At 46.5% G+C, this 20740-nt stretch overlaps 1 protein-coding gene across 2 annotated transcripts in view; it reads left to right on the forward strand.

Moving 5' to 3' along the window:
• Positions 1 to 20740, forward strand: part of DVL1 (dishevelled segment polarity protein 1) — a 101712-nt gene that overhangs the window by 15855 nt on the left and 65117 nt on the right. For both annotated transcript variants that reach the window (XM_035121026.2, XM_035121027.2), the window contains exon 2: positions 19747 to 19816. In XM_035121026.2, the coding sequence (XP_034976917.2) occupies positions 19747 to 19816 (70 nt within the window). The remainder of the gene's footprint in view (positions 1 to 19746; positions 19817 to 20740) is intronic.

The following is a 20740-nucleotide window of genomic DNA, read 5'->3' on the forward strand; positions in this document are numbered from 1 at the left end:
TACATTCCTGACTGCCTCTCCAGCTCTGGGCCCCTGTCTACTTCCTGGTTCAGCTATCTAAGAGGGGAGACCACCTCCTAAGGAAACATGAAGTAGTAATTTAATTAAATTACAATCAATCAATCAATCAATCAGATGTTCTGAAAAGGAATGTTGCAGAGCTTGGAAGGCCTTCGGAAAACAGCAACCAAAAATGATCAAGAGGTCGGATGTCTCCCTTATGACGAAAAGCCACAACATTCAGGGCTCTTTAATTAAATTAACTAACTAACATTTAATTAGAGAAAATATAGGTAAGGGAGACATGAGAAAAGTGCATAAAATAATTCAAGTGGCTAGAGGAAAGTTTTCTCTTGTAACACTAGGACTCCTGGCCAACCAATGAAGCTGAATGTTGGAAGATTCAGGAAAGATAAAAGAGATGACTTTTACACGCAATGTGCCAAGTTAAGTTTAGGATTCGTTCCTGCAGGAGAGGTAGCAATGGCCACCAGATTGGATGGCTTTAAAATAGGATTAGAGAAAATTTGTGGAGAGGAAGGCTTTTGGTAGCTTTTGGTAGGTTTTGGTAGCTGCTGGCCGCAATGGCTATGTTCTGCCTCTGCTGTTGGCAACAGTATGCCGCTGAATAGCAATTACTAGGGATGGCAGGTGGGGAGAGTGGCTGTTTCACTTAGGCGATGCTTGCGGTCTTCCCACAGGGACATCCAGTTGAGAACAGGGTGAAGGGCCTATGGCCCAGTCTAGCAGGGCTCTTACAAGTAATAAAATGTGATTAGAATTCGAGCACCAAATATCTGTAAAGGCCGAAGAGTGGGCAGGCATGATCCAATGCCTAGTGGCCTCTTTTTGGCTCCGTTTGAGACCTCTGGTGGCCTTACCCAGCTGCCCAAACAAGGACCACTGTGACAGGGCTTCCTTCAGAATCTGGGCTAAAAGTCTGGTTGTCTTCTGACAACTGCCATTCAGCACCCTCCAGTTCTAAAGGGTTTTGTATTATATAGCATGCAAGAGAATCGATACGGATTGATTTTTCTTTTGGCGTGTGCAGTTGTCTGGGCATGCAATTTTCTGACTTGGGGGCGTGAGGAGGGAGTGTTTGCTGCCTTTTGCAGAGCTGGACCATGTGATATTTTTGAGATTGCAATGGATTTCTCCCCAGTCGCTGGCCTCTTCTGAAATGCAATTGAAATGTCTAGCTGTCCATCTTGGGGTGTCTCTTCCCCCGGCACCTTCATAGGAACATAGGAAACAGCTTTATACAGAGTCAAATTGGTCCATGTAGCAGCTTTCCAGGGTTTCATAGAATCATAGAATCATAGAGTTGGAAGAGACCACAAGGGCCATCCAGTCCAACCCCCTGCCAAGCAGGAAACACCATCAAAGCATTCCTGACAGATGGCTGTCAAGCCTCTGCTTAAAGACCTCCAAAGAAGGAGACTCCACCACACTCCTTGGCAGCAAATTCCACTGCCGAACAGCTCTTACTGTCAGGAAGTTCTTCCTAATGTTTAGGTGGAATTTTCTTTCTTGTAGTTTGAATCCGTTGCTCCGTGTCCGCTTCTCTGGAGCAGCAGAAAACAACCTTTCTCCCTCCTCTATATGACATCCTTTTATATATTTGAACATGGTTATCATATCACCCCTTAACCTTCTCTTCTCCAGGCTAAACATACCCAGCTCCCTAAGCCGTTCCTCATAAGGCATCGTTTCCAGGCCTTTGACCATTTTGGTTGCCCTCTTCTGGACACGTTCCAGCTTATCAGTATCCTTCTTGAACTGTGGTGCCCAGAACTGGACACAGTACTCCAGGTGAGGTCTGACCAGAGCAGAAGTACAGTGGTACTATTACTTCCCTTGATCTAGATGCTATACTCCTATTGATGCAGCCCAGAATTGCATTGGCTTTTTTAGCTGCTGCATCACACTGCTGACTCATGTCAAGTTTGTGGTCTACCAAGACTCCTAGATCCTTTTCACATGTACTGCTCTCAAGCCAGGTGTCTCCCATCCTGTATTTGTGCCTTTCATTTTTTTTGCCCAAGTGTAGTACTTTACATTTCTCCTTGTTAAAATTCATCTTGTTTGCTTTGGCCCAGTTGTCTAATCTGTTTCAGGCAGAGGGCATTCCTATCCCTACCTGGGCATGTTTGGGATTGAACCTAGGACCTTCTGCATGTAAAGCAGATACTGTACTCCTGAGCTAAATCCCTACTCTCTCTCTTTCTCTCTCTCTCCTTTCGTCTTCTCAGCTTAATAAACTCATCTTCTCAGTTTCCTGGAGTTCCTCACTGCAAAAATTATTTTTAAAAAAACCTTGCCTCCTCCCCTCTTCCGCAGTGATGGATAAAGGCTCTTTGGAGAAGGAACAATTTTATTTCATCCTGCCTCTTTAAGTATGAAAAAGAATTCAAAGCTCCTCTCTTAGGTGTGAGAGGAACTCCCCCTCCCCATGTCTTGCGTTTGGGGATTGGGGTTTTCCATGTGAGGATGTGTAGCTCACAACAGGAAAAGCAAGATGGGCAGCGAGAAAACCTGTCTGAATAGGAAGGTCTTAGCCTGCCTGCAAAAGGATAGCAAAGAGGGAGCCAGTCTCGCCTCTCTTGGGAGGGAATTCCACAGGGAGCAGCCACAGAAAAGGCTGTGTCTTGGGTCACCACCAACCATGCTTCCGGTGTTGGTGGGACCGAGAGAAGGTGCTCACCTGAGGATCTTGGCACCTAGGCAGGTTCATATAGAGAGATATGAGTGTTAAGAGTTTTGTGTGAGAATCTGTGCCCTCTTATCAACTCAGATATTGACTTATATTTGGCTCCTGTGGCACCATGTTGCGTTTGAGGTCTGATTAAAAGAGGAGCACAGACTTGACAACCCTGGAATCTGCCCTTCTCTTCAGGACCTGGGAAATCAGACATTCCTCTTGGAGTCCAGATCTGGCCGATTCAGTGGGCTCCTCAATGGATAATCCTGAGTCGAGGTCATTATTGGAGGAATTGCGTTGGGCGAGCGGGCACACAAAAGGAGGTTTGGCCTGGTTCCCACTAAGATGTCAATAGTGGCTTGTATGCTAATGAATATTGGCTCTGTGTTGGCAGGGGTTGGGGAGGGACAGCGGTGTGGCCTTTGGCTCAGCTCTGTCTGTCTCAAGCATATTTTCGTTGCACAAGGGTGTTCTGTTCCCGAGTGAGGGCACATCCACGCGTGTCTGCCCCTTAACAATTAATTGGAGGCGACAAGCTGGTGAGCAAATACAGAAGTGAAGTGTTCATGGAAGGCCTACGTCCTTGCCTTTGGTCACATGCTCAGAGGCCCTAGGGTGCTGGCCGACTGCTGAAGTGGGTGGTTGTGTAAGATAAAACCAGGGGAGACGGGTTGAAGTATGCTTCAACATGGGCAGCTTCCTAGCATCCTGAACAGGAACTCTCTGTACAGCAACATTTTGTTGCAGATCCCACTTTTAAGCCTAATAATAATAGGATTGTATCCGTTGCTCGGTCTACAGAGAGAAGCTCATAGACGTGGCTAATTAAGGTTCATTAATTCCAATGGGTCTACTCCCATTATGATGATGAAATGCAGGAACCACCCCATGAAATACAGGTGATACAAATGAGTGTGACACAATGCATCGCATCCGGGGTGGGAAGCCTTTGGCCCTCCAGATGTTGCTGAACTACAACTCCCATCAGCCCCAGCAAGCATGGTCAATGGTCTGTGGGTGGGTGGGAGTTGTAGTTCAGCAATATCTGGGAGGAAGCTCCACTGAATTTAATAGGACTTGTTTCTGAGTAGCCTTGCTGGCTTTTGAGCAAATTGCTGCCTGCTGGCCACAACTAACCAGATTGCAGAGGGAATTAAAAAAGAGGAAAATCATTGAAAATAATAATTTTTTTTGGGGGGGGGGAACAGACTGCAATGCCACCAGATAAATAAGAGAGTGAACTGTTGTGAACCCGCCAAGTGACTGAAGGTACTGCTGTCTTCACTGCCTGCAATAGAAGGTGGATGATAATATTGGCCCACCTTGCAGGTATGTTGTTAGGGTTAAGTGATTGATGGCCCAATCATATACATGCTTACCTAGGAGTGAGTCTCACTGTACTCAGCAGATCTTACTTCTAAGGAAATGTACAGTACATGGGTTAGCGCTGTCAGAGCCCTTCTCATAATACTTAAAATGCACAATATACATGCTGCTTGTGAATAATACTTTGTGCATCTTATGTGATTGATTTTTATAGCTTGCTCTCTCCATGGTCCCGACGGATGTGAAGGCAGTATTTGGAACTAAATTAACGATTTCCTTCACAGGCCAATATGGAAAGCCTGCAAGCAGGACCCGAGTATAGGTGCCCTCTTCCCAGGTTTCCTTAATCCAGTGATGGAGGGAGAACATAGCAATTGAGCTATTTATTTATTTACTGCATTTCGATCCCACCTTTTCCTCCAAGGAGCTCAAAGTGGTATACGTGGTTCTCCTCGTTTGACCCCTGCAACAACCCTGCGAAATGGGTCGGGCTGAGAAGCAGCAACTAGCCCAAGGTCACGCCAGTTAGCTTCATGGCTGAGTGGGGATTTGAACCCCTGCTTCTCAGGTCCTAGTCCCGCACCCTAACCACTACACCACACTGGCCATTGACAACATTATCCTCTGTGTTCATTGCATCCGAGGGACATTGGAACTGGGCCCCAGGCTCCCGCGCCCTCCTCTTCGGGGCATACCGGTATGTAGGGCGATGGGAGTGTCGCACGGAATGTATTCCCTGTGTACTGTGGTTAATTGGTTCCTCTTTGTCTCAAAGCTCCTTTCACCCTGCAGTAATTGTGGGGGTGGCCCAGGTGTTGTAAGATGCAGGCGCATAACGCATTGCCTGCCAGTAAGCTCTGGTGCTCTCATCTCAGCTGGCTGGGGAAGGCTCCATTGTGTCATTTTCGCTGTTGAAACCCTGTTCAATGTGTGTCCCATGAGGAAGTGTGGGGCAGGGGCAACAGGAATCATATGGGAGTGGGGTCACACAAACTGCGTTCTGAGCCTGTGGCACTGTTGTTTAACTTCCTCCTGTTGTGTGCGCGTCCCAGAAAGTTCCTTTCCATCCGGTTGGGTCTTGACACGTTTTAATGAGTCATGAATTTATTTTCAGTGTACGAAGAATTTCAGAGGTGTTGAAGACGGGGTGGGGTGGGGTGGGGGAGACATTTAGAACCCACAGTTCCCCCCACCATCTTAAGGGACATGTAGTGGGTTGGGAAGGGGGGTTGTTTTAAAATATAAAGGGGGGCAAAAGTGACTGAAGAATGTCAGTCACAAAGATCTTAATCGGATAAAGGAGAGTGCCTTTTGTGCCTGCAACCAATGGGCAGACCTGGGATTGGTGAAGCCGACGAGCCTGTGAGATAATTGATTTTGCCAGGCTTGGCAGGCTGATGGAAAGCGACTCCCGGTGACGGCTTTTAGGATCCGATTGGTTTTGACAGCCTTGAGTCAGTCGCTGCCACCGCAAATGAGGCACATCGCTCTGGATGGAAGCAGCTCTGGTTTCCCCTTCTCATCTCTGCATCAGGAGCACTCAGCCTTCAGTCCTCCTGTCCTGACCCCTTGCCGGCTTTGCAGTTTCCTGGATGAATATTTTTGCTTGGCCTGTAATGAGGCTGCTCTGATTCGTTGGGAAGTCGTGCGTCCTTGAGGCCGATTGGAAGCAGGGCTGGAGAAGTATTAACTAGGGGGGATCGACAGGTTTGTCTCTCCCTGGTCAGCACAGGCCAAGCACGAGGTTGCTGTCTGGTTAGCTATCCTTGTCACTTCTGACAATCCCTAGTCTGTGATTCCAGGCTACTGAGCCAACCTCAAAAGATCACAAACTTTGTAGGAATGGCCAGTCCCAGTCAGACCAGAGGGCTGGATGATCTGATTCTGTAGACTCTCCAAATCACACCTTCATTGAGTGTTCTCCCCTCCCCCCCCACACACTCCCGCTGGAATGCGTCCTTTAATTCTGATCATGCCTCTTGTTTGCCTGGATAGAGGATAGAGAAGGGTGTGTGAGTGGGTGTAAAAACTGGCCTTCTGCACAAAGGTGAAATTTGCATTCCTTGCTCTGCCCACTTTTCCCTCTGGCCCTGCCCACCCTGCCATGTGGCCCCTGGAAGACAGCTCAGAAGGAAATGCGGCCCCTTGGTTGAAAAACCAATCTGCGTCTTCTCCAAGCTGCCAGCAAACTGGTCCTGTCTCTTTAGCAGGCCTTGGCATGCACTGGGAATCGGGCAGCCTGTGCGCTCTTGAACTTGGGAAGGCCGATTTGGCTTTCAAGTGAGCACAAGGCAAATAAAATTCTGGCGATGGCTGTGTAAACAAAGCAGGGAAGTTTGTTTTTTAAAAACCCAGAGAGCCTTGAACATGTTGCATTCCAGGAGTCTGAAAGAGGCACTATCTGCACTGTACATTTAAAGTAGTGTGATACCACATGGAACAGCCATGGCTTCCCCCACAGAATCCTGGGAAGTGTAGTTTGCTGAGAGTGCTGAGAGTTGTTAGGAGACCCCCATTCCCCTCGCAGAGCTACTGCTTCCAGAGCAGTCCAACAATTAGTTCATCTTCACAGGAAACTCAAAATACAATAGCATATTAGGTCAAAGTGCTGGCAAAGCTTCAGGGAAAATGTACACCAAAATGTTAAATGAGGCAAAAATTAGAAGCTGAAGCAGACAGGTTCACCCACCGCTAAAATCTGTATCAAACTTCCTTGAAAGTCGCAAATGTTAATTGAGGGATGAGAGAGCTTCTGCAGCTCCAAGCCGAGGAGCTTGCCTTGTTTATCGGAAGATCTTGGGCCTGGAATGTGTGTTTGGGGTGTGCCAGGAGTGCAAGCAGATGGCAGCACTGTTTTAATGAGGGCACGGCCTTCCCTGCCGCAAGGAGCTCTCAGGCGCTGCGTTCCTGCGTCGGTTTTGCATTAGGCAGCTACCAGGGGACACCTTAAACGACTCCTTCTCGAAGCAGACCGGCAGAGGCTCAAACCAAACAGCCCAGTAGAACGAGGCGAGCGAGCCAGAAGCCTGTTGCTAGCTGGCTGCTAAGTGCCCCGCCAATACCTTTAGGGCTCCGCTGAATGCAAAGGACTGGCTGCGTGGTTCATCCTTTGTTTGTTTATTTATTTATTTTTAAAAACTGTTACAGCACTGTTTTCTCAGGGCAATTAACAAGTTGGGCAATTCATTAAAGAGGGCGGAACATGGCCAGCGGAAACTGTACAGGACGCTGGATTTGCGTTTTTAATTGTTTTGGGGCCAGAACAGCTTAGGAAAACAAGGCAACGGAATAAAAATATAAATCTTCCTGTCGTGCCATAATAGCAGCACGTTTACGATAATCTGCCACTGTGTACCAAAGCCCACTGTTTAGCCATGCTTTGGCAGATTCAGTTGCCTCCCACTGCTGGTGTCAGTAGGTGGCGCTGTGGTCTAAACCACTGAGCCTAGGGCTTGTCGACCAGAAGTTCGGCAGTTCGAATCCCTGCGACGGCGTGAGCTCCCGTTGCTCGGTCCCAGCTCCTGCCAACCTAGCAGTTCGAAAGCATGTCAAAGTGCAAGTAGAAAAAATAGGTGTACCGCTCCAGCGGGAAGGTAAATGGCGTTTCCGTGCGCTGCTCTGGTTCGCCAAAAGCGGCTTTGTCATGCTGGCCACATGACCCGGAAAAACTCTGCGGACAAACGTCGGCTCCCTCAGCCAGTAAAGTGAGATGAGTGCCGCAACCCCAGAGTCGTTCGCGATTGGACTTAATTGTCAGGGGTCCTTTACCTTATAAGACCGTTGTAAGACTTCAGGTCACATCCACATAATCAGAAGAGCAATGCTGGATCCGGCCAGTGGCCCATCCCGTCCAGCATCTTGTTCTCACAGGATGCCCCTGGGAAGCCTGCAAGCAGGATACGAGCACAAGAGCCCTCTCCCCCTCCTGCAGTTTCCGGCAACTGGCATTCAGAAGTGTTGCTGCCTCTATTCCAATCGTGGAAGCAGAGCATAGCTATTGTGGCTAGTAGCCATATCACACATTTAAAGCATATTTAAAGTACATGGATCCCCTGCCCCTGCAAACCTGGGAACTGTGGCATGTTAAGGGTTCCGGGAATGGTAGCTCTTTGGGGGGTAAACTGGTAGTGTCCAGGATATTTGGGTGGAAGCGCCATACATTAAATGTGTTTTAAATATACGGCGTGGATGGTATGTTGGTGAGAGCCCTTCAGCTCTCACTCCTCAATTTTCACCAAACTGCAGATGGCGATTAGGAGCCAAATATGGGCTAAAACAGCAGGGGCATTGCAGTGACGCCGTGCTTTCGCCGCACACCAGAATGGTTTTCAACTGGTGCCAGCTCCTCCTGCCACTGAGTCAGCAAGCTTTGTTTGGGTTGGCTGCCGCATGGGCACGCGCACAAGGCAAGGCGATGTGTCACTGAGCGCTTTCTCCCTCGCTCTTGCCAACGTGCCGTGCACCACTTGGTTCCAGAGCCTGGTTTTTTATTTATTTTTTTGGCACCCAGGCCCTGACATCTTGTGCTGCAGGCAGAACCTCTTGCTCTGTGATTCATGGCTTCTTCTCAGGAAAAAAAAAAGGTGGGGCTGCAGCTGCAGATGAGGCAGCAGCAAGACCAGTATCTTCCTCACCTGTATTTTGGAGATGTGTCTCACCTCTCAGGACAATCCTAAGTGCTTATAGTTGTTGGGCATTCGCACCAACCGAGTGGCAGCAGCAGCAGGGTCGATGAAACAACAAACTTGTCCGCAATATCTTTGCTTGCTTTTTATTTTTGAATATATGCAATACATACAATACACCCCTCTTAGCACCATTCCTCTATACCTCACACTACACAAACTCATGAAACATTTGGGTAACTTAAATGCAATTTTCAAAATAATCAATTACCAAGGGAAATGGAAGTACAAAGAGGCTGAAGTAGCATTTAGATCTAGTAGGATAGTAATAAGTTTAAATGTAAATCATATATTAAGACTTCTAGATCCAATGATATATTGAAATACTGGGAATGTGTGTGTAAATGGATCAAGAAAAATACCTATAAATGAGTTATTAGAAGAAGAAAAGGGTAAAGAAGTAGAGAGTGCTATTTTAGATATAAAAACAAGAAACATGGAAGGGAGGGAAGGAGGAAGTTGATAGACCAAGAATTATATTAGAGAATTGTTTTAGACAATTTTTTTTCTATTTTTTGTGTTTTATGTATTTCTTTTTTCTTGTATGTTTGTTTTTGTATTTTTGTATTTTCTTTCCTTTTTGTATAAACTAGAAAACCAATAAAAATATTTATTAAAACAACAACAAAATAATCAATTACCCAAACACCTTGCCACAATCAGTGCAGCAAGGAAACTCCACCTCCAATTATTCAAATTGTCCAAAAGCTCACCGGTGTGCTATCATTCAGATCAGGGCTACAAACACACATCTCTGAGTAGCACCATTGACCATGCCGATCTTAAAGAAAAACCTAACAACAGTGAACTCCTTTTCTGTGTGTCTGAGAAATCGGTCAGTTGCTTGCTGCTCTCCTTGAAGGAGCAGGCGTGCAATCGGGCGATGCTCCTGGATCCAGCTCTGTCACTTGGATGTCCAAGTAGCCTCAGTGGCTGGAAGCACCCTTTTTCAGCTGTGCCAGTCATGATCGCTGTCATTCAGGCATTGGTAACTTCTATGAGGGACTTTCCTTGTGCTTGATCCAGTATTATTATTATTATAATCATCATTATTTTATTTATTTTATTAATACCCCGCCCATCTGGCTGGCTGGCTTCCAACAAAATATTAAAATACAACAATTCATCAAATATTAAAAGCTTCCCCGAACAGGGCTGCCTTCAGATGTCTTCTGAAAGTCGGATAGTTGTTTATTTCTTGGACATCTGATTGCAGCTAGTGCAGTATTCTGCAGTACGGTTGGTAACAAGAGGGAGATCTTCTTAGCTTATATAACACCTCTGCTCAGAGATCTTAACCCGGCTGCCAATTTGTCGCCAAGACAAATTCAAGGTGTTGCTGTTGGTATGTAAAGCCCTTAACAGCTTTGGACCATTTTACAGCTGGGATTGCCTTGCCCCATTTGTGCCCGCATGAGACTGCTTTGATCTGTGGAACTGGCACTGTTACAGGTGCCACATAATACACCCCGCACTTGTAAGAAAGCAAACTCCTAGCATGGCAGCACGTACACTTTGGAACTCCCTGCCTGTTGACACCTGGCAGCTGCCTTCGCTGTACTCTTTTCGGAAACCTGCTTAAAACATATTTGTCTAATCAAGACATGTAGAATGCTCATCCGTCTTGGTCCAATAAGTTGCCACAAAGGACAATTTACTATTATTTGTTGCTGGAGAAACACACACTTGATTGCTTTCAGTATTAATGCGGCATTAATGTGAAAATTCTCGAGGATTTTGTCCCCTTCCTTTCCCCCACTCCCACAAAGCAGACTTGAGGTGGCCTACATTTCCTGCCTTTCTGCATTTGGTGCTGCAGTCGAGAGGCCTGGGAGTCATTCTCTTGTGGAGGACAACTTGATGGGTGGTGGTTTTCAAATGGAAAAAAAGTCTATTTTGAGAGTGCTCTCCCCCCCCTCGCCTGCCTCTTCTTTGCTTGGATAGCTCAGTTGGTTAGAGTACAGTGCTGATAACATCAAGGTTGCGGGTTCAATCCCTGTATGGGACAGCTGCATCTTCCTGCATTGCAGGGGGGTTGGACTAGAGGACCCTCAGGGTCCCTTCCAACTCATGTGATTCCTTACAGGACCTGCACACATGGGGTGCCCTGTCTCCTGTTCTGCCCCAATCTTCCAACATTCAGCTGCATTGAATGCCCCCGAGTTCTAGGGTTAGGAGAGAGGGAGAATTTTTTTTTTCTCTACCCACTTTCTCTAAGCCAGGCATGATGTTATAAACTTCTCTGGTGTCGCCTCTTGCTCACCTTTCCCCTAAACGGAAAAGTCCCAAATACTGCAGCCTTTCGTCATACGGGAGTTAACTCCTTGCAGGCTACTCTTGCAAAACATATGAGCGTGCCAGTCCATGGTGTGTGTTGGAAATGGCAAGTCTAGAAGGCCTTTTTCTGACAGAAGATCCAAATCAATCAGGTGTTGCATTCCTGCCGCCTTACTCTGCATACTAAGGGCTCCAACAGGTAAATGGAACCAAATAATCCAATGCTCCCCATGTTCTGCCCTGTCAGTCCCATTGCTCACCAGCTTCCATAGGGCATAGGCACTTATAATTTAGTGTTCCTAGTGTTGCAAATTTTCATTTCAGAGCTAAGGGTGGTGTCAGAGGGTCGTCGTGGCTACTCTGGAGTAACTCCGCCTGAGTCCAGTTTGTCTTCAAAGACGTTTATTGTGCTCTTTGTTTACAGTGTAGAGACAGCTTAAAACATGACCTCTCATCCCGAATCAGAATCCGGCAATGGCGTACGTCTGTTCCTACGCCAGCAAAGTAGTCTGGGCACCCCAAAACGCCGCCCCCTTGACCCGCGTTGCGGCACTCTTCTTACTTCTGGCGCCGGAAGGAGTGATGCCCTTTCAGCTTCCTCCCTCAGCAGTCGGTTCCCTGGCTCTGCAGCATCCCAAAGCGTCTGCCTGCATCCCTCCACCCCCGAGCTTTCCCATTGTTCCTCACTCTGATTTCTCTCCCCCTCCGAGTCTCTTCCTCCCCCTCTGGCTGCTTCAGAATCATTGGTGCTCTCTGTACTTGACGAGGCGGACGTCAGGATGATGGGGGCTGGCTCCCTGTAGGGAGTCACCCTTACAGGTGGGTTTCATAGATGTGAGCACTGTCATAGGCCAGGCGTGGGAATAGCGGGCCCAGGGAATGTGATTTCCAGCATTCCTAAAGAAATCAGTCTGCCAGTGTTCGCAGTGAACCAAGAGGGAAGCTATGGGAAGTTGAAGGAGTGTTCGTCTTCAGCCCAGAGGACTGGCCCTTTAAGGCTCCAAAGTTCTTTCAAAGGGGTGGAGCCTGGAGGAGGTATAAGAGACCCCAGTCTGCTCCCAACCTCTGCCAGAGTGAGTTGCTCGCTCGGAGCTCTCCACAGTTCGGCAGCCTTTGACTAGCCTTGGCGCTTTCCCTGTGAAGTCTGGTGTTGGGCCACAATGCCATAGCTCTCCCAGGCAAACCGTAAACTAACAAGCCATAGAACAAATCTTAGTTACGGCTCATGGATAGTTGAGAGAGAAAGCTAAACCGGGAGCAACATGCTAGGGCCTGGCTCAGTGTGGAGCAGCAGAACGACCAGGTAGGAGGAAAGCTGGGGACATCTATTCTGGAGCTCATGCGTTCGTGCTAAGCCATGGTTTGGTTTAGCGTCCTGTGCAAACCATGGCCAGAAGAACAGGCTCCTTTGGAAGGTGATGGACCCCTACTTTGCGAGAGGTATCTACGCAGAAACTGGGTAGCCATCCCTCAGGGCTGCTGCAGTTGCAAGATTCTGGCTCTGAGTAGGGGGGTAGACTAGATGAACCTCCAAGAGGGAAGGACTATAACTCAGTGGCAGAGCATTTGTTTTTATGCAGAAGGTCAAATCCCACTATCTGCCCAAAGCCCTGGAATGCCGCTGCCGGCCACTGCAGAGTTGGATGAATATATTAGGCAATTTCCTATGTTCCTACAAGGTTTCTTTCCAACACCACGATTCTGTGCATGGGGTGGAGAGGAAGCCGGCATAAGCCACACCCACCCAGCTTAAACTGGCGCTAGCTTTTTCCTGTGCCAAAGGTCACGACCAAATATCAGCTTATGTTTTGAACCAGCTCCTCCTCTTGTCTGGAATTTCTGCCCAACCCTCGTCCTCCAGAGGGAAACAAAACAAAACAACCTTGCTATTTTAAGAGGTGGATGTTCCAACAGCTTGTGCATAATTGCTCCCTGGAGAGAAGGAAAGCCAAGCCAGCTGTTCTAGGGGGGCTTTTTGGTGGTGGTGGGGCTGTGGTGCTCCCAGTCCCCTAGCTGTGCAGTTAAAAAGAACCTCCTGCCCAGAGTAGTTTTGTTTTCTGCTCTTGGAAATGAGAGAGAGAGAAATGGGTTGAGAGTGCTGAAGTTAAGCAGGCCTGGGAGACCAGGTTTCATTGGTCCTATGAGGTTGGCTGGATGACCTTGGGCCAGTTGCTTGTTTTCAATATAAACCGCCTTGCAAGGTTGCTATGAGGTTGAAGTGTTTGTGTGTGTGTATGAGAGAGAGAGAGAGAGAGAGAGAGAGAGAGAGAGAGAGAGAGATGACGAATGGGGGAGAATCTTGATTGCATTTAAAGCCAAACCTGCCTAATTTTCACTTCCCGAAACAAAGTGTGAATCCAAATGCAGCCATCTTTCGAAACTCACAGTTCTCTGGATTTCTGCTGTGTGATTTGCTGGCCGAGCCATGTGTACAAAAATGCACATACTGGGGTAAAGTGTGCATGAAAATGCACACATTAAAGGAAATAACATAAACAAATGCATTGGGATGAATTTGCTACGTAAGAAAAGGTAGGCTTGGGAAAAATTGCATACAAAATTGCTTACATTTGGCGTAATTTACACTGAAATACTGATGGATTTTCTTGAGCACTTAAGCGAAAAGTATAACTTGGTTGTTGAACGGAATCTGTTCCAGAAGTCGGTTCGACTTCTGAAAACGTTTGAAAACCAAGGCGCAGCTTCCAATTAGCTACAGGAGCTTCCTGCACTCACTCGGAAGCCACGTCGGACGTTCGGCTTCCCAAAAACGTTTGCAAACTGGAACACTCACTTCCGGGTTTGCGGTGTTTGGGAGCCAAAACTTTTGAGTATTAAGCTGTTTGAAAACCAAGGTATGACTGATATGGAAATGGGAGGAACTGACTAGTAAAACTGAGAGAAAATTAAATTGACAGAGTCAGCCATTCCTAGTGTGTGTGTGTGGTGGGGGCTGTTACTAGATGAACCATACTGAGCTCTTTTGGAGAGCTAGTGGGATTAAAAGGAATATTTATTTTAATTGGGGGTTTTTTTGGTCAACCATTCTAAGCCTGTTAATGGAAAGATGGGACATAATTGTATGTGAATATTGCAGAGCCCCATAAGTCTCTGTGTGTGCACGCACTCCATCTAAGCCAACCTAAGGCGTTTCAGCTTCACAGTGCAAACATGAGATGTGAAAACCTGCAGGGTGTCTGTTCATTTATTTATTTGATTTGAGAAGGTTTATCCACTGGTCGGAGGCAGGAATACTGGGAATTGCAAGTGAGGAGAGTGGCTTTTGCGCTGGGGTATCTGTTTGGGCCACTGTGAGAACAGGATACTGGACTAGGAGGGTAGCCTAATCTAGCAGCCGAGCTCTTATTAATGTTCTTAGGACATATCAGGATTAACATCAGATAATGCCTGTGAAGGGCTTTGAACACTCGAATGTTATGTGCGTGTTCAGTTTGGTTAAGGAAGAACTGCTTTTCCTTGGTAACTGTTTAGCTCTGTGGAGGACCAAGAGTGGACACCGTGGGTTTTTTGGTACCACTTCCTGTCTTGTTGGCCGCACTCAATATTGCCCTTCCTTAGCGTGGAATGTGACAGCACAAGATCAATAACGCCAGTTGTCACTTGGAAGAGCTTAGAAGAATTGTTGCCGCAAATCTTTTATTTATGATGTGCCGAAGCATTTGATGTGAGGATATTCAGCTCTCTTCGGACCCCCTCCCCCTTTTCTTACAAGCATTTTGCAGAATTTATATGTATATATGTATGTATGTATGTATGTATATACGTTATGTATGTAGAGCCCCTCCAGAGGCCCACTTTGTTGTGCATTCATGGTGATTTGTCCTCATGATGCTGTTGGTTATACAGTACCTGATTCCCACTTTCAATACTGCAAACGCTTTGGGGCAAACATATTGTTTCATTTCTAATGGGTGCATGTAGCTTATTATTATTATTGTATTATTTATACCCCAGCCACTCTGGGTGGCTCCCAACAGAAGTATTAAACTACAATAATTTATTAAACATTAAAAGCTTCCCTAAACAGGGCTGCCTTCAGGTGTCCTCTAAAACTCTGGTACTGTGGTACCTCGGTTTGCGACCGCAAACCGTTCCGCGGAGGCGTTCGCTCGCCGAAGGCATGCTTCTGCACATGCGCGAGCTGCGCAGATTACGTCTGCGCATCCGACGCCGCAGAACCCGGATGTAAACATTTCCAGGTCTGCGGCGATCGCTCCCTGAAGCGTTCATAAACGGAGGTAGTCGTAAACCGAGGTTCCACTGTAGTTGTTTTTCTCTTTGACATCTGGTGGGAGGGCGTTCTTCTTGCTGAAATCCTGTAACTTCTATATGCCATCAGTAATATTAAGGGGGGGGGGGGAGGTTGTCCCGCTTTCACTGTACTATAGCACCAGAGTGGCAATATTGATGGCAATAATATACTAACATTGGGGAGGCATTGCAGAACAACTAATAAAGTGGAATTACATGCGTATGGTCCAGGACAAATCCACCACTAACACACTATTATTGCATCAGTGACATGCTGCAGAATATACAGTAGCATCAAACTAAACCAGCAGTCAGGAGATTGTGTGTATGGATGTGCATGCATCCCCCCCCAATACATAGACCTCTTGCCCATGTGGCCATCAAGCTTTGGAGCTGGGAATTTGGTGTTGGTGGGTGGGTGGGTCACTGCGCCGTTGCCTGGACAACCTCTGCCTACCCCTGCGGATTCAAAGTTGGAAGGAAAGCTGACGTCACATCACACTTGCCAGAGGGCTGCATGTCACGTTCAGTGTGATGAGCATCTTGTCGGTGCCTGCTCTGGATAAAGAGGAGTGCAGTTAAATCAGGTTCCGTACCTAACTGCTGAAAATCGACTCTCTTGTTTGCTTGGTTGCCTGGCAGAAACCCTCACTCACCACAGGCGAATGGCAATTAGCCTGTCCAAATTTGCCACTTGCCACGGCCAACCTTGTAAGAAAGGAGTACCGTTGAAAGAGATGGCGATGATGCTGTACTAATTCGCTGCTCAATCTCTCTTCCCCACCCCACCCCATCTTAACCTGATTTGTTTTCCCCCAAGGCGACTCTTAAAAGGCTTTGAAAAAAATGAAAACAGAGGGAGAGCAAACTCTCTTTAACTCATTCTGCTGATTAAATTGCTACCAGGAATGTGTGATGCAATAAAAAAAAAGTGGAGCATCGAGAGCGGAGCTATCGAACTCATTGTTTTAATAACTAACCACCCGAAGCATGCGTGAATCAGAGGCGCTGTTCAACTTCTAATGTGGTTTTGTTAATTCACCTAATATATATTCTGCTTGTGCACCGGTGGGGCACATAAACAACCGACACGGCCTTGCACTGCAAGCCCAGTATCGTCTGCTCTGGCCCGTAGTGGCTCTGGAAAATCCCAGCTCAGGACCTAAGCACAACCTGCAGGACCTAAGCACAACAGCTTTCTCCCCTTCTGTGGTTCCATGCAGCTGGTATTCAGAATCATAATGCCTCTCTGTCCATGGAAACAGAGCATATCCGTCATCTTCTTCTTTGGGGATCACTTGTAGCCGAGTAAGATTGTCTTCCATAAACACGGTTTTACCAGTGAGCCCGTAAGTGACTGTGGAGATCAATTCTGGATCTACACATCCTTCCACAGTGGGGACATAGGTTTCCAGGCAGGAGTTGATCACGGTGAGGGTTTGCCAAGTGTGCCACCTTCTTAGCTCATTTCTCCCTTTCATCCCGAGTTCGAGCATCTTCAAAGTCCACGACACCTTTGGTAAAAGCTATTCTCCAAATGGAGCTCTTGCAGGCCAGTGTTTCCCAGTTGTCGGTGTTTATACTACATTTTTAAAGATTTGCCTTCAGAGAGTCTTTGAACCTCTTTTGTTGACCATTTTTCCATTTTTAAGTTCGGAATACGTAGAGTAGTTGCTTTGGAAGACTATAATCGGGCATCCGCACAACATGAACAGTCCAACGAAGTGGATGCTGAAGAACCATTGCTAGCAGCAATCAATAGCCGTCTCCTCCACGAATTTGCCTCATCCTCTTTTCAAGCCAGCCACGTTGGCCGCCATCGCTGCCTCTTGTTGTGGGAGCCAATTCTATAATTTAGCTGTTTAGGTTATTAAAAAGGTAAAGGGACCCCTGACCATTAGGTCCAGTCGTGACCGACTCTGGGGTTGCGCGCTCATCTCGCATTATTGGCCGAGGGAGCCGGCGTATAGCTTCCAGGTCATGTGGCCAGCATGACAAAGCTGCTTCTGGCAAACCAGAGCAGCACATGGAAATGCCGTTAACCTTCCCGCTGTAGCGGTTCCTATTTATCTACTTGCATTTTGACGTGCTTTCGAACTGCTAGGTTGGCAGGAGCTGGGACCAAGCAACGGGAGCTCACCCCGTCACAGGGATTCGAACCTCCGACCTGATCAGCAAAGCCCTAGGCTCAGTGGTTTAACCACAGCGCCACCTGGGTCCCTTGTTTAGGTTATTAGGTTAATGTTATTGGGCAGCGTGCATCAACTCTGCAAATCAGGATACCAGGGGGGAATGCAGGGCGGTATTGACGACTCAACAATAAAGCTCTGCCCCAGGGAGGCACAGGTCCCCCATCCCTGCCCCACAGTCTCGATCCAACACTGATAAAGCCTTGTTAGACTTCGGCTCTCTGCGAGTAGATTTCCAATGTCTTATCTGCAAGGGGGAGAGAAACACAGCCCTCTGTCTGATTTCCGCCTTTTGCAAACGCACACGGGTTTTTTAAGGGTACCTCTTTGATGAGGCTTTGAAGACTCACTCCTTCCTTTGTGCCCCCCACCCTCGCATGGCAGGAGAACCACGGAGGGAATCATTAAACAAGCAGAGGGAGTGGTGTTTTTAAAGGAAGCAAACAACTCCAAAAAGCCAAACGAGGCACCACCAGATTGTTGAGGTTTCCAGGTGGGGGTGTCCCCCCCTTGGGACCAAAATGGAAAGATCTGAAGTGAAGCAAGGAGGAAACAAAATTGTGTTTGTTTTGCACGGGGAGAAGCAGCTCATTTCCCCCCTCCGGAGATGAATTCTCAATTTGTGGGCTAGAGAGACACTAATATGGGTTGAAATATTGCAGGTGCGCAGCCAGAAGCAAGTTCATTAACTAATTAAACTCAACCATGGGCTCAAAGTATCAGTCCTAGAATCATAGAGCTGGAAGAGGGACCCCAAGGGACATCTAGTCTCACCCCCTGCAATGCAGGAATCACAGCCAAATGATCCCTGACAAGCGGCCATCCAGTCTCTGCTAAAAACAACAGCGACAACAACAACAACCAGTGAAGGAGAGTCGATCACCTTCCGAAGTCCAAAATTGTCAATTTTTTTGAAATTCCAAACCTTCACAACTCAAAAACGGGATGAGATGAAAAATTAAAATTTTAGAATTAAACTTAGTTTTGATCATTCAACAAGTGTACAAAATATGGAGAAAATTGGATGGCATTAGGTAAAATAAATAAATAAATTTTGATCACTTGTCTTCTCCAGGTTAAACACACCTCTATGCCTAGAGAAACACACCTCTATTCCCTCTATGCCTAGAGAAAGAAAGCTGCTTAATCTCTGCATGGGGGGCCTGTGTTGCTCAAGAGGGAATTTCCTTTGCCTGTGAAAGGTCTTGAGTTCAAATTATGGCAGCTCCAAGTTCAGAGAGAGAGAGAGAGAGAGAGAGAGAGAGAGAGAGACCTCAGCTACAGTACTTGGTGAATAGTTTGAGTGGAAAGGACCTTGGGGCTGGTTAATTGCTGATTGTTGTTAAAATGTTTTTGATTACTACTTTTAAACAGTTTTGTACTGTACTGGTAACATTAATAGCTTTTTGTAAACCACTTGTGTTTTTTGTTACACTCAAGTAGGGCATACATTTTGTTAAATAACATAAGTAATGCTCCCCCCCCCAAGCCCGCTTTAACCCTTTCCATGCCAGCCTTCCAAAAAGATTGTCGATACAGTCTTTTTTATTTTTACTTATTTTGATACTGCTGGTCGTCTCTCTCTCTCTCTGTGTGTGTGTTCTGCTGTTTTAGTATCTTTCCTGGGTTATCTGTCATTTATATATTTTAAAAAATGGGCTAATTGCATTCTGGGAGGAGTTAACCCTTTAGGGCTGATGACCAGCATCTTTAAAACAGTTTGAGACCAGTTTTGCCTGCGAGATCACCTTGCTCCTTATACGCCCACTCCACAGCTGTGAGATCTACAGACCTGGCACTGTTACAGGTGCTGCATAATATTTGTTCCACAGTTGTAAGAAATTGATTCTTTAGTGTGGCTGCGCCTACACATTGGCATCAGACACTGTCCTCTTTACTGTGCTCTTTTCAACACCTGCTAAAAACATTTTTGTATAGGCAGGCCTGTCCAGATATGTAGAATGTCAACGTGTGTTTTAATCTGGCTTTCAGCTTATTGATTTTTATTATTATTACCTGTATTTGAATGTCTTAAATTGTTGTTTTAAATTGTTTTTCATTGGTGGCTTCATTGTTTTGTTCTGGTTTTTTTAAAAAATACAAGCAAGCAGTATATAAATTTCATGAAATAGATGGATGGATGGATGGATTTATGCATGGATGGAGGGAGGGAGGGAGGGATGGATAGATAGATAGATGGATGCTTTCCTTCTTTTCAAAGCACTGCACATTAAAATGCCATTCTCCGATATGAACTCCTGATGTTTTCCCGTTTCTCTCATCTTCCTCCATCCAGGGTTGTGAAAGAGGAGATCTCGGATGACAATGCAAAGCTACCCTGCTTCAATGGACGTGTCGTGTCTTGGGTATGTAGAGCCCTTTCAATTCTGCGATCGGTAGAAATGTTTTGGGGCCCTGCAGGAGCCGTTGCTAGATCTAATAAGACAAGAGTGGTTTTATAGTCAGTCCCTTCTCTCGGAAAACTCAACATTTCACAACAGTTTAAAACAATTTAAAATCCCCAAGATTAGGTAGTTTCTCATTAAAATCCCACCAGATGTTAACTGATCCCCATACCTAGTCTGAGAATACCACTGTGTGGTTGCATTGCTTTGGAAAATACAAATTAGGATGATTAATGGCCTTTAAGTGCGAGCTGAATCCAATTCCTACCCTACCTCACTTCTAATTCTGATGTCCGGGTTGTAAGTTACAATTGCAGCATCCCAGGACTATTTTAAGGCCTGTCTTCTACACTCTGCCTGTTTGGCACAGGCCTGGTTCCCACCTGTGTGCTTGCCTCTTAACAGTGGCTGCCGCATAACCATTACAGGTAAAATATCTCAAGTACACCTTCCACATTCCCTCGTATGCCTTTGTTTTTCTGCACAGGCTGTGTGCTCAAGCTGCATGGGTCCAAATGTTGAGAAATCAAGCGATGGTGTTAGTTTTTTGCTTTGTTTTCAGCCGACAGGTACTTTGCTCTAATGCCCTTGCTCTGCTTAAAAGCCTGTAATCACATTATTATTATTATTATTATTATTATTATTATTATTATTATTATACCACTCTGCAAAAATTTCCATGCTTGCTGGCAGATTCTGCAGGCATTTCACTCTTGGCTGTGTGTGTGTGTGTCTTTTGCCGTTTATTTTGTATTGGGAGGTTTATGAGCGGTTTGCCGCGATTCGGCATGGCTTTATGACTCTTGAGGGTGACTCACAGCGCTAACGTGCCTTTAAGTCAAATGGGGGTGGATTTATGGTGCTTTTAAAGCTTGGTGTGGGTAT

Source organism: Zootoca vivipara, chromosome 6 (assembly GCF_963506605.1).
Source record: "Zootoca vivipara chromosome 6, rZooViv1.1, whole genome shotgun sequence".
NCBI lineage: Eukaryota > Metazoa > Chordata > Lepidosauria > Squamata > Lacertidae > Zootoca > Zootoca vivipara.